Consider the following 12,571-nt stretch of genomic DNA (forward strand, 5'->3'; position numbering starts at 1 on the left):
AGTGAACAATGAACTGAAAGTGAAAATCTGACACTTAAGATGCTATTGTAGATGTAGAGAAATTCCCATACACTTGTACATCACTGAGCCCGACTTTGGGGCCAGCCTGGGTGACACACCCACCAACACCATGAGCATGTCTTGTAAGGCACACAGCGCCTTTGAAGATTATAACTATTCTTTTATAGCCAGAGTGAGATAAATTATATGTAAAAGTCAAGTGAAAAGTATTGTCATGTACGGAGGCTGACATCATGGGTAGTCAAAGAATATGTTTAATAAAAAATAATTAAACTTCCATTTGCTCTATAGAACATCATAGAAAGTAATTTAATAAATTACAAATGACTTTTTAAGACGTTTGCTCAACTACAGAAAGCAAATTTAGACTACACAAAACACAACTGGTAAATATTGCAAATGTCCAAAAGAAAAATTGGACTAAGACTTGAATCATGAAACCTGAAACGAGGGCTAAAATACAAGGCAACACCAGCTATAATTCTTTCAGTAACTACCAACACATACTGGGATATCCTTTCAACCGCAACTTTAGGATTATGTAATTCCATCAATTCTTTTCTTATAACCCTTAACTTTACATTTCCGTATCTGCATGTTTCTCTTAGCTGACACCTGGACCATCTTTCCCCCAATCATTCTACAAAGAAATGTCTTGAAACCCAAGAGACCGCTTAAAGTTAACCTAGCATTAATGCTCTGAAAACTGTAACTGCCTTATTATATATAGAAAGAGAATCACTAGGATGTTACCCAAATTTATTAGACCATAATTAGGAAAATACTTTATCTCATAGATTTTGCTATAAATTAGATTTTAATGACAAGATCTAAGTATTTTTTTAACCTCATTTTTCTTTTAATTGGGAAAGAGAGGAATAAAGATCATACGGGCAGACCTAGAGGAAGTAGGGGATATGGGTGGTGCTGACACTCCACTGGCAAACCAAGGTAACTGTCTGAAAAACTTTGGCTATCTCACAGGTGTGTTCTAGTTAAACAAAAGTGCAATACTGCAAAGGGAACACACAATGTATGTAACACATCACCTTCGTGATGAAGGATCACTACCCACTGTTCCTGGATGGGCATTACGGGGACTATTGCTAAGACGTTGCATAAAGAACTATCAATTCAAAGTACTACTTTGAGAAAATACAAAAATTAATAATACAATTCCAATGGAACTTACATAATTTGGTAAATACATATAACATTGTCTAATAATGGGTTACATTTTTACATACAGAAACATAATTTACTGGTAAAGGTCTTGGGAAACCCAGTATAATAGCTTAGTCTGTGACAAACAACAACAGCTCTATTAAAACACACTGGAAGTTAGTTTTCTCAGAGGAAAGAACTGCGGTACCCCTCCCAAATTTACCACCTTGCAAACTTTAGCATGATTTAGACACCAGGAAAATGCTAATATTTATCTCTCCTTAGTATGTCTAAGTCCGTTCTAATTGTTTCCAATGTATATAAAGGTAAACCTTGAACCTCTACCTTGTCAGAATGATAGCAGCTTTAGCAGGAGAAATGATATCACAAATCAAATACCAGACACATTGTACATGATGAAGGATTTTAAGGAACAGAACAGAGCCTTGGACTTCATAGGTATAGTCTGTACATCTTTTTGAGATTAGTCAAAGTGCATTTTCAAAGTGGGCAGCTCAGCATTTATTATAAACTGATAGCCCAACACTGACTCTGGGTAACATGCTGTTTTCTTACTCCTAGAAACGCAATTAATTCAGACTATCTGCATATTACTTGACTACTATTACCTGTTATTTTGGAATATTTCTAGGACATAAGACACAAACAGAAACCTATACAAATAAAGCAAACAAACACTTTCCTGTACGTGAAGGGCGCTGTGTTGAAAGTTCTCAGTGGTGTTTCATGAGTTTGCCTTTCTGAACCCTGGAAACAAGACATTATTCATCTGAGACATAATTATTTTTAATAGGAGGCCAAACTTGGAAAAGTTTTAATGTATGTGTACAGGGTACCAAAGCCATATGACACAAGATTATTTTATGACTTCATTTTCACTGATTTCTGAGTTAAGCTCAGTAAAATGCAAGTCATTTTCCTTGCCAGATTGACATGATATATAGGATGTATTTAAAAACCCCTGAAAACAAGCACAGAATTAGAAACGAATGTAAACTTCCTAAACTAACTCAGCTGAGGTAACAGGTAGCCAGATAAATTGGCTGATTGGGAAACTTATTTCTTCTTTAAAACATACTTGTACCTGAATTGGAAACATCAGCAGTGCATCATGACACTAGAGCATTTTTATGTAATTAAAGCAATGGATGGTGATGTAGAGTCTACAGCTTTCATGACATTCATTAGCTGCCCAAATTATTGCTGAGTTTTGATCTGTAAATTATAAGTGTCAAGGAGGCTGTAAAACTATATTCAAATTAAATCAGTAATATGCATAAAGTATTCTGTGTTCACTGCAAATATATTAAATATACAACTCTTATTGAGCATCATTTTCATAAAATTAACCCCCAACAAAATTATAATGCCTTTTGTTGTAACTTTATACGTGTATGTATCTGATAGTACATCCGAGTTCAGAAACTTATGGATCTTAAGAAATAGGACATGCAAAACATCTCTGAAAGCAGTTTGCACTTCTAAACAAACAACTGAAATGTTCTGTCAGTAAATTATTGATGCACTCAACACCAGGATATTTACAGTTAGCAATTAAAGAAAAGGCGGAACCAGTTCAGCGTGAGGTGCAGAGACCCCAGTCAATCTTCATTGCTTGAGTCTGAATCTTCAGATGATGATGATGTGCTTTCAGACCCGGAAGAAGCTCTCTCTGAGCCCTCATCTGTGCTGTTTTCATGGAGAGGACTAGGCTCAGTTCCCTCCTTCTCTTCCTGATCTCTAACTCTGCAATCTTCTTCCTTTATTTCTACTGACTTAGATGACCCTAAGTCACTATTTTTGTTTTTCTGTACATCAAGAGTATTGGACTGAGACAAGGTTGGAATATGAAGATTAAGGCCTGGAGTGAGCAGCATCCCTGGGTAAAGTATGTTAGACAGCAAGAGAGGGTTAAGAGCTAGGGGCTTGGCAGCTGCAGCTGGACTCAATGCAGCTGAGGAGGAAGCTGAAGGAGAACCTGGCACACAGCCTTCTCCTCCATTCTCTGAACTTTGGCTCTCTGTCCTTTCTTTTTTTCCTTCTAGCTCCTTAGAGTCATTTCCTTTTTTTTCTTCAGCCCCAGATTCTGCAGTCTTTGACAGGAGTCCTCCCATGCCTAGCAGATTTGGTAACCCAGCCATCCCTGACAACAGCATGGGGAACATAGCAGCCATGTTTTTAGTTTCTCCTCCAGAAGGAAGACCAGCAGGCATGCCCATCAAGCCTGCGGTCACTTGCAGTGACTGCAGGTTCTGTAGATTTTGTTGTAAGGCCTGAAGAGCTGTGAGATCCACTCCTGGGAGTAGTCCATTGGCCAATAAGGGATTGCCTGGCACACTGCTAGCAGGAGCAGTTGCTATTGGAGCCTTGGCAATTCCACTTTTAGGCCTTCTCCCCCGCCTGCTTACTTCTTCCCTCACAACAGGACCAGTGAGAATACGTTCATACATACTTTCTGGAAGAAATCCCTAGAAACAATAATACACATTCATTAACGATAGCTACATGAAGATAAAATCAATACCAAATAGCTTATCAAATAGCCTAGTAAGAGGTAATTATTCATAAACCTAACCTGTATTGCTGCTATTATGAAAGAGGTGACTTTAAACAAAGTTGTGGCTTCAACCAGCTATCCCCCCTCACATTTTTTTCAATCATAGGAAACAGAATGGAAGGAGGCATTTAATTTTCTTTATAAAGCTTAAGTTTTATGACAGGACACTTAAGAAACAAAGAAATTTTATCAAGGGTATTTTCATGACCCTTTCTTTGTACATACCACCACTTGTTCAAATCCATCTGATCTATAACTAAAGGAAGGACAGGGGAACTAAGCAAAAGGTTGAGGTTAAATCGAGATGCTTCAAATCAGCCTTGACTGTCACTTTGAGAATAAGGTAAACAGAGCCAAGACACAAAGGTCCACTCAAAAGGGCAAAGACGTTATGACCCATTACTATCTGGATACCATGGGGTCTTCGATGCACGTGTACACATCTATCACTGTAAATGTTTATGACAGTCATAAGGCTTCATGAAGTTATATTATATCCAAAAAAGCATGGTTCTATATTTGGTGTATAATCACTAAAATTACATATTTGTGATGAGCAGTTAAAAAAAAAAAAAAGAAAGATCAGGGCTTAATATCTGGCTGAGAACAGCAGTGGTACCTGCTGATAGAGCGTGGTCAAGGCAAATGACCATCTGTGCTGCTTTCATATAATTCTCCTAGGATGTTCTGGGATAAAAAAAATTCTTCAAAGTTTATTTTATGACCTCTGCAATAGCACTGTTTAGTAGAAATGCAATGGAAGTCACATATGTAGTTTGTAATTTCCTAGTGGCCACATAAATTTTAGTAATCTAGACTAATTAAAAAAACATGATCTAAATATTTTCACTTCATAATGCAATGTATAAAAATTGAGATGTGTTATACTCTTTTTTCTGAACTAAATTTTTGAAAAGTGTGTATTTTACACTAAGCACACCTTGAGCCATGTGCTTAGCAGCCACAGCCTGTGGAGGTGCAGATGTAGTCTAAGGACAAATCTAATCTTGTTTGGTTTTAAGTGGCCAACTTCCTTTTCTCTTCAAAAGCACTGTGGCTCACCACAGAAAGTACAGCAATAAATACAAAGAGAACAGAACCATGTTGCTCTCACCACTCAGCCCCAGCACTGCCAGTGTTTAGAGTGTACAATGCATCATTTGCTTTGTACTTATTTGGTGATTCTCCTCACTCCTTTCCAAAATAAAAGCATAATTACACTGAATTTAGTTTTACAGCTTGCCTTTTCCATTTGAACACCTATAGAAATAATTAATTAGTTAGGCCTAAGATCTTAACTATTAAGATATTTAGGACATTGTCAGCATTTTCTCTCTTGATGCCAGATGTTCTTCTAAGACATAATTTTTAAGGAGTTTTATTAAATTCCAATATTTATATTCCATTGGCTTATTATCCATTGTTTTACTATTATACCATGATGAGCCCAGGCAGTGGTGCACATCTGTAATCCCAGTGCTCAGGAAGCTGAGGCAGGATTACAGCTCAAAGCCAGCCTGAGTATCTGTAGGAATCCTGTCCATGATGATTATTTTTATATAAATTCCTTTGTATACTTATTTGATTATTCTTTATGGCACAAAAGGGAGTGTTTTTGGTTTTGCATTCTACTTTATCATCAATTATACATTCTAAAAAAAATGTGAACTTAAAGTTATCTGCATTCTACCCTATCATCAATTCTGAAAAATAAAAACTGTGAACTGCAAGCTATTGTCATATGTTCATGAAATTCGTATTCTGAAAAGAAAGTTTAATCTGAGACATAATCAAAGGCTCTAATCTCTTAAATGGTGCATTTGTGAGATACTCACAGACTGTTTAACAACATCTCCCCATTCAGGAGCTACTCCATATTCTGAATTTTCTTTCAGGAATCTACATAAATCTTTCAAAGGGGGAGCAAATGCACCTCCAACCTGTAAACAAACAGAGTTAGGCAGTTACCACTCAAGTATGAAGTTACTTATTTGATTTCTGATATACAATTTCTTTAAAATGTGTTTTTTGAAGGACCTTCAATAACCTGCATAATTTAAAAAAAAAAAAGGGTCACTCTAATCTACATAGGCTACTGAAATACTATATAAGCACATTAGATTTTTGTTGTCCTCTGGCTATCTTTAACTGTCAACTTGGTAGACACAACCTAGAATTATTGATAGAGAGACTCTCTATTGAAGAACTGTCTAGATCAGACTGGTTTATGGGCATGTCCAGGGACTGTCTTTATTGCTAATTAATGTCAGAGAGCCCAGCCCACTCTTCCCTATGGAGGTATCCTGAGCTGTATTAAAAAACTAGCTGAGCATGAGCCTCCAAGTAAGTCAGTAAAAGCAAAAAAGTTAGTAAAAGTTAGTTACTGAAGCATCAAGAAACATTCTTCCACGATTTATACTCTCTTTCCTTGGGAGTGAGTTCCTTGATTGGGGATCACATTATGTGGAAGAGCAAGCAACCCTGCATTCATGTTCCTGTTTGCATTCCTGCATTAACTTGTCTTGACGATGAACCTGTAACAGGAAATCAATCCTTTCCTCCCTCAGTTGCTTTTGGTCACAGTATCTGTCACAGTGACAGGAATGAACTGAAATAGAAATGATGTAAACCTTGAATGCTTAAGTGGACTAACTGGAGCAGAAAATGAAGAACCATTATTCATGTTGTACTTAGTAGGCAAGACAGGCAGTCTAGCCTACCTTAAAGTATATCCTTTTGGAGTCACATTTCCCAGCTATGGAAACTCAGGTAAATCAGTAAATCTCTTTGAGTCTCTTTTGTGATCTATGAAATGGGGTGACAATGATATTTCCTTCAAAGTATCTGATGAAGATAAGACAATTCAAGTGTCTTATAATGATATCTGGTTTATAATATGTATATATCAAAAGCTGGAATTTGAACACTACATGCATATTTTATTTTAGTTTTCAGAACATCTTTTTGAGATAGCATTTCTATTTTCAAAATGGAGGATCTGAGCATTAGAAGTTACAGTTAGCTTTATAGAGCCATTTAATAATGTCAAGAGTTAACAGTCAAGCATAGATCTCAGAATTCCATGCTTTTATTTATTAATTATGTATATTACCTAAATTACATATCATTAAATTATATATTTTATATATGATAAATTCAGGATTTAAATTAATAATATTGAGATCAATGACTTTGACCTAACAATTTAGTCTTTTTGCTGTTTTTTTGAGCAGTTTCTTCTTCCACATCCTCTTGAATACATTATATATATATACTTTTTTTTTTTTTGAGTAGTACTGAGGACTAAATTAGGGCCTGTTAATGCTACATAAGCATTCTGTCATTGGCTCCATTCCCCAACTGATAAATATAGGATGTACATTCATTTTATCACAGTGAGTATATCACCCATATCTATAAGCATTCTTATCTAATATTCCTCATATTCTTTATCTCTGTAACTTCTGTTACATTCTGTTCTTAATAAAGCTTCAGGTTAAAACGGATTTATAATCTGTAATTCAATCTCCAGAAGGCTGATGCAAAAGGAATACCCTGAGTTTGAAGCCAGCCCAGCATACATAGTGAGTTCCAAGTTGGCCTGAGCTACTGTATGAGGCCCCGTTTTAAATAAAACAAAACATAACAGAGCATAACGTAATCTCCTCTTCTAAAACAAAGTAGACTTAGTAGGATGGTTCCTTTCCTTAGCAATACATCAACCTAACGCTATATCTTAATTTGTAGAGAACCCTACACATTAAGGGTAATGAGCACGATTCCAGAAAGTTTGCAGCATTAACATTTAAAATATTTATTGCCAGCGACATGGCCCAGCAGGTTAAGGTACTTGCTGCCAAGTCTGATAACCTGAGTTTAATCCCCAGGACCTATAGAGTGGGGGAAAAAAAAGAACTGACTCGTGCATGACGTCGTTAGGCCTTTGTACACCGACCCCCAAACACACACACGTTCAGTATCAAACCCAAAGCAAATAAAAATAAAAAGCCATTCCTTCTCCTTAAAACTGGCTAAGAAGCTGCCAAGTGTGGTGATACACACCTGCTATCTCAACACTTGGAAAGCGGAGGCAAAATGACCGTGATCTCAAGGGCGCCTCAAGTACTGCGAGAAGCACTGCTCATTCTCTCCCTTCTCAACCCCACCCACCATGCTGAGTGTGGTACCAAGCCTGTGTCAGGGGACTGCAACAAGTGTCCCCTGAGGGAACAAAATTATGCCCTGAAAATAATCACTGCCTGACATGTGGGGTCCTTGTTCAGTGCACCACCATACACAACAACACTGCTTAGCCAGAACTGTGGAATGGCTTGCTTATTTCATTTTTCCAGATTTTTCATGTTAGACTACATAAAATTATCAGGCATGTCTTTCCCCATGGTTCTACCCATTCTCTAGTCTGTTAAAAAAGAATGCACAATGCACTAATTTCTCTTAAATGCTAATCAGCGTGAAACAGTAACAAGAGATATACAGATACCTTTCTTGCATTCCTTCTGTTAATCAGCTGCACACGTTCATCTCCAGTGAGACTGTTGACATCTAGTTTGTTTGGGTTTCGGCATCGATGCCTTTTCTGTTTGGGTCTTCCCTCGTGAAGCTGAACTCTCTAAAACACACCAAGAGACATCTTGAATCTTGTGGCCTTGTTCAACACAGCTCAGAATGGTTCAAGTGAACTGAGCCCAGAAGTTGAGCCCCGAGAGAGGGGAAAGCTTACTCTTTTGCTGGTCTGCTTAAAGTCTTAAACTTAATACATTTTAATTAAGTTTTACATTTTCTTTCCAAATTTTACATTTGAGCATGTACTCAAGGCCACTGTGATAATCACTATTATGGTTCTATATGAAAGCACAACACTTGCAGTGAGCCTCTGCAGCTCTTCCTTAGAGGCCACAACAAACCTACAGAGCAATTCCTGACACGAGGGGGTCAGCAGTGCTGATGAAGCAGTTTCCTCTGAAACAGCGTGCTATTTTTCACAAGCTGAATTTCCTTTGGTAAGTTTCTGATCTAGCAGATTCCAAGAGAAATTCCTTAGGCTTCCTCTGTGTTTATTTATTTGTTTGTGTAGTCCTGGCTGTCCTAGAACTTACTCTGGAGATCAGGCTGGCTTTGAACTCTGAGATTCAACTGCCTCTGTCCTGGCGTATTTATAGTAATAGCCTCTTTCCATGTAACTACAGAAGTATTTGACAAAAAAAAAAAAAAAAAAGAGAAGAATTAAATCTGTGGTAACTGTTAGACAAACTAGGGATATGAAAGGCATCTAAAATCCCAGATTAAGGCTTTCTGTTTTAGGCTAGCAGGCTGTTTCTTGGTGATAAAATAAAAATATTATATCAAAATTTGTATTATAAAGAACATTCCAGAAACTACAGGTTATCTAGTTGCTTTTTATGAAACAAACAAACAAACAAAAAACCCAAACAACCAAGGAAGTTAATTTTATTCTGTTAATAAAATAGTAATAATCATATTCCCTCTACAATGCAAGTAAACTTCAAAATAGTAGATTAAAAAAAATAAGCTAGACATGGTGGTACATGTTTTTAATCCTGGCACTTAGGAGGCGGAGGCAGGCAGATCTCTGAGTTTGAGGACAGCCTGGTCTACAAACTGAGTTCCAGGATAACAAAGGCTACACAGAAAAACCCTATCCTGAAAAACCAAAGCAAAACACATTCCCCAAGAAGCCTATGTGGTGGGACCCTGCTTCCCTGAGGCAATCCATTTAAACTTCATAATAGAGGTAGATATAACAGATAGAACCTGCCGCCTTCACCGTAGGGAGTACGCCTCTATTCTTTTGCCTTAAAAAGTACACAGAATTGCTACATTTACCTATGTGGTACATTAGATCTGACACATTACTGCCTGATAATAATGAACTAAAACCAAATAATACATTTCTATGATTGAGAAAGCACATGCCCAAAGACAATAGACAGCACATCAGAAGACAGAAGCAACACAAATTAAATATAGTGACTCGTATTTTTTGCTTGACATAAATTCCTCCATTTGGAGAAAGAAAGAAACTGTACCTACAGCTTAGAGTACCTGCTGTGTGGCCTGGAACTATTTAATTTATTTAAATTGTCAGTATTTCAATTGCTTTGTAAAATAATTTTAACAATTCTATACTAATACAGTTAGATGAGATAATATAAAGCATTAAGTGTAATGGTAGACATAGATACATTTTAATATTTATATTATTTTTTATTTATTATTACTTTAAAATAAACTTGAGAAAGGCTTAGAACTTTTATGCCACTACAACCTTCACTGTGTATAATAAAGTACTTTATGTCAGAAGTTTTTTGTTTTGTTTTTGTTTTTATTAAACAAAGGTAGAACAGTTTTGAACATAAAAGTCTTTTTTTACCACTAGGAATACAGGCATGTGTCACCATACTTAGCCTGAAGTAATTTTTATAATTAAATATTAAATGCAGAAAGAAAAGCAATACAGAATTATTTTTTAGGAAAGACAGTAACTCTTTCTTTTTGATAATTTTCCTAAATCTTAGGCAGAACAGATATTTAGCACAAGTGGATGGAAATTTGTACATAGGTTTGATAACTAAAAACAAAAAACAAAAAGACTAAAAAACACCAAGATTTTAAAATGTACTTACTGGAATGAAAGCTCCTAAGTCTTCCACATAGCCTGGGTGCTCCTTAAGCCATCTGTCCAGGTCCTTTCTCTTCGGCGCATCATCTCCTGCAAGCCTTGTTCCATCTTTGAGATTGATAACTGGAACTGGACTTTCTGTATCAGGGATTCTTTGAGGCTGCGTATAGGACACGGCTGGGTTTATCCCTGTGGAAAGCTGTGAGGTGGTTAAATCTAAAGTAAACTGCCAAAAAAAATCAAATAAAATTTTTATTTCCATGCTTTATTATTCTTACTTTGGTTCAACAGAACAGCAGGTCTTCCCCTGCCCCTCCCCCCCCAATCTTGCTATACATTCCTGACTGCTCAGGAATACACCAGGAAGACCTGAAACCTGCACTGATCCTCTTACCTCTGCCCCCTGAATACTGGAATCACTCAAGTGCTCTACCACACCCAGATTCAAGAGTCACTCTCTTTTGAAAAAGAAAGCATTTTATAAAATTTTGCCAAGTCTTTTAAACTTAAATTTTTTATGGCTCATTGTCAGTGTCAAATATTATTAAGATCCAATTTAAAAGTACGAAAAATGAATTTCTTTATAAGACAACAACAGTTATATACTTAGGATTGAATTTCAGACTTAAGGTTAAGTAGTTTTAAAATAGTTGTACTTACATGATTAGGTGGTTTACTTCTGTTCATAAAGAGGATGTCAACACCTTCTACATTCTTTCTCCTTCCCCGTCTTTTCTTCACTATAGGCTGGTTATCTATTATCACTCCATTGGCACCAAGGGTTGACTGAATGGAAGTACCTAATCAATGTAAAAAAGCAAAATAGTAACTCAAAACTTAAACAGTACAGCTTTCTAAATGTGTGTGAAATTAGTTCTTTTATATATCAAACTAAGAAGTTCTTGGATTAAAAGCATGCTCTTTTCTCAATTTAAAAACTTGGAGATTTGAAATCTATGTCTCTTTCCTCAGTAGCTCACACTAGCCTCCTGCTCCCAATCCTCCTGCCCTAGCCACCTTCGTTCTGGGATTACAGGAATGAATCACCTTACCTGACTGGTATTAGGCTCTTTACTGGCCACTTTGCGTGTTATTTTATTTAATTCACCACAAAGTGTGATATCTTTCTCCTCCTGCTTCATCTTACAGACAAAAGGCTCAAAAATGTTAATGTTAACTGATTTCCAAAAAGTCCATGAAGAAAGACAGATCCAGATTTCACACTTGCAACTATCAAAATTTATTATATAAAATACTGTGATAACCACATAGTGTTCATAATAATAATACTTGAGATGTTAACATGGTTTTATACAGTTTTACAACCAGCGTTATAATTACTATTATATAGTATGCATATAATTATTGTTCTATCCTTTAAGATTTTATTAATTTTAAATTATGTGTATGTTTGTGTCTGTGTGGATGTATGCACATAAGTACAGGTGCCCATGGAGTGCAGAAGAGGGCACTGAAGCCCCTGGTGCTGGAGTTAAGGCTTTTGCAGCTCTTTGACGTGGGTGTTAGGAACTGAACTCAGGTCTTTGGGAAGAGTTATATGCACTCTTAACTACTGACGTATCTCTTCAGCCCTTACATTGTTAATATAAAAAGTACTGATATAATACAAAAAGAAACATAATAGTAATAGCTACCTAAACTATTATTTGCTATATAACATATGCTATTTATATATAACTACTATATACTACATATAGTATTAGTTCATTAAAGAATTACTTATGGGTGAAAGTTGACATTATTCAGCTGCAATGCCACTTCACATGATCTAATTACTGATTGTATCTCATAGAGGAGCTTTCCGTTTAAGAGGAGAAATAGTAAACCCACTGAGGATGGTGGGCAGGAGAGCTCACAGCCAATCTTCGCTTGTCCTCATGTTTTAGTGGGAAAAGAGCTCCTTAACCACAAAATGATCACCGTAAAGCATAATCTGGGAAGCTTATTCTTCATGAATAGAAACACACACCCTGAATGTGCTTGTGCAGGTAGAGGACATCTATAAGTGTGTGTGGTAGATATGGGCACACAAGTGTGCAGTGTGCACGTGTGCATGTGTGCAGGTCAGAGATTGCCGCTGGTGTCTTCCTCAACTGCTCCCCAATTTCATTAATGAGGCAGGGTCT

The 12,571-nt window shown here is 36.6% G+C and overlaps 1 protein-coding gene across 12 annotated transcripts in view; it reads right to left on the reverse strand.

Moving 5' to 3' along the window:
• Positions 1-259: 259 nt before the first annotated feature.
• The window catches only part of Chd9 (chromodomain helicase DNA binding protein 9), a 209,112-nt gene continuing 196,800 nt past the window's right edge, over positions 260-12,571 (reverse strand). For 10 of the 12 annotated variants that reach the window (XM_060392237.1, XM_060392236.1, XM_060392234.1 and 7 more), the window contains 5 exons: positions 11,085-11,224; positions 10,429-10,650; positions 8,265-8,393; positions 5,599-5,703; positions 260-3,674 (listed from right to left, as the gene is read on the reverse strand). In XM_060392237.1, the coding sequence (XP_060248220.1) occupies positions 2,808-3,674; positions 5,599-5,703; positions 8,265-8,393; positions 10,429-10,650; positions 11,085-11,224 (1,463 nt within the window). In that variant the 3' untranslated portion in view covers positions 260-2,807. The remainder of the gene's footprint in view (positions 3,675-5,598; positions 5,704-8,264; positions 8,394-10,428; positions 10,651-11,084; positions 11,225-12,571) is intronic. The other 2 variants (XM_060392240.1, XM_060392238.1) reach the window with 1 other exon arrangement.

Source organism: Meriones unguiculatus, chromosome 10, assembly GCF_030254825.1.
Source record: "Meriones unguiculatus strain TT.TT164.6M chromosome 10, Bangor_MerUng_6.1, whole genome shotgun sequence".
In the NCBI taxonomy this organism is placed as follows: Eukaryota; Metazoa; Chordata; class Mammalia; order Rodentia; family Muridae; genus Meriones; species Meriones unguiculatus.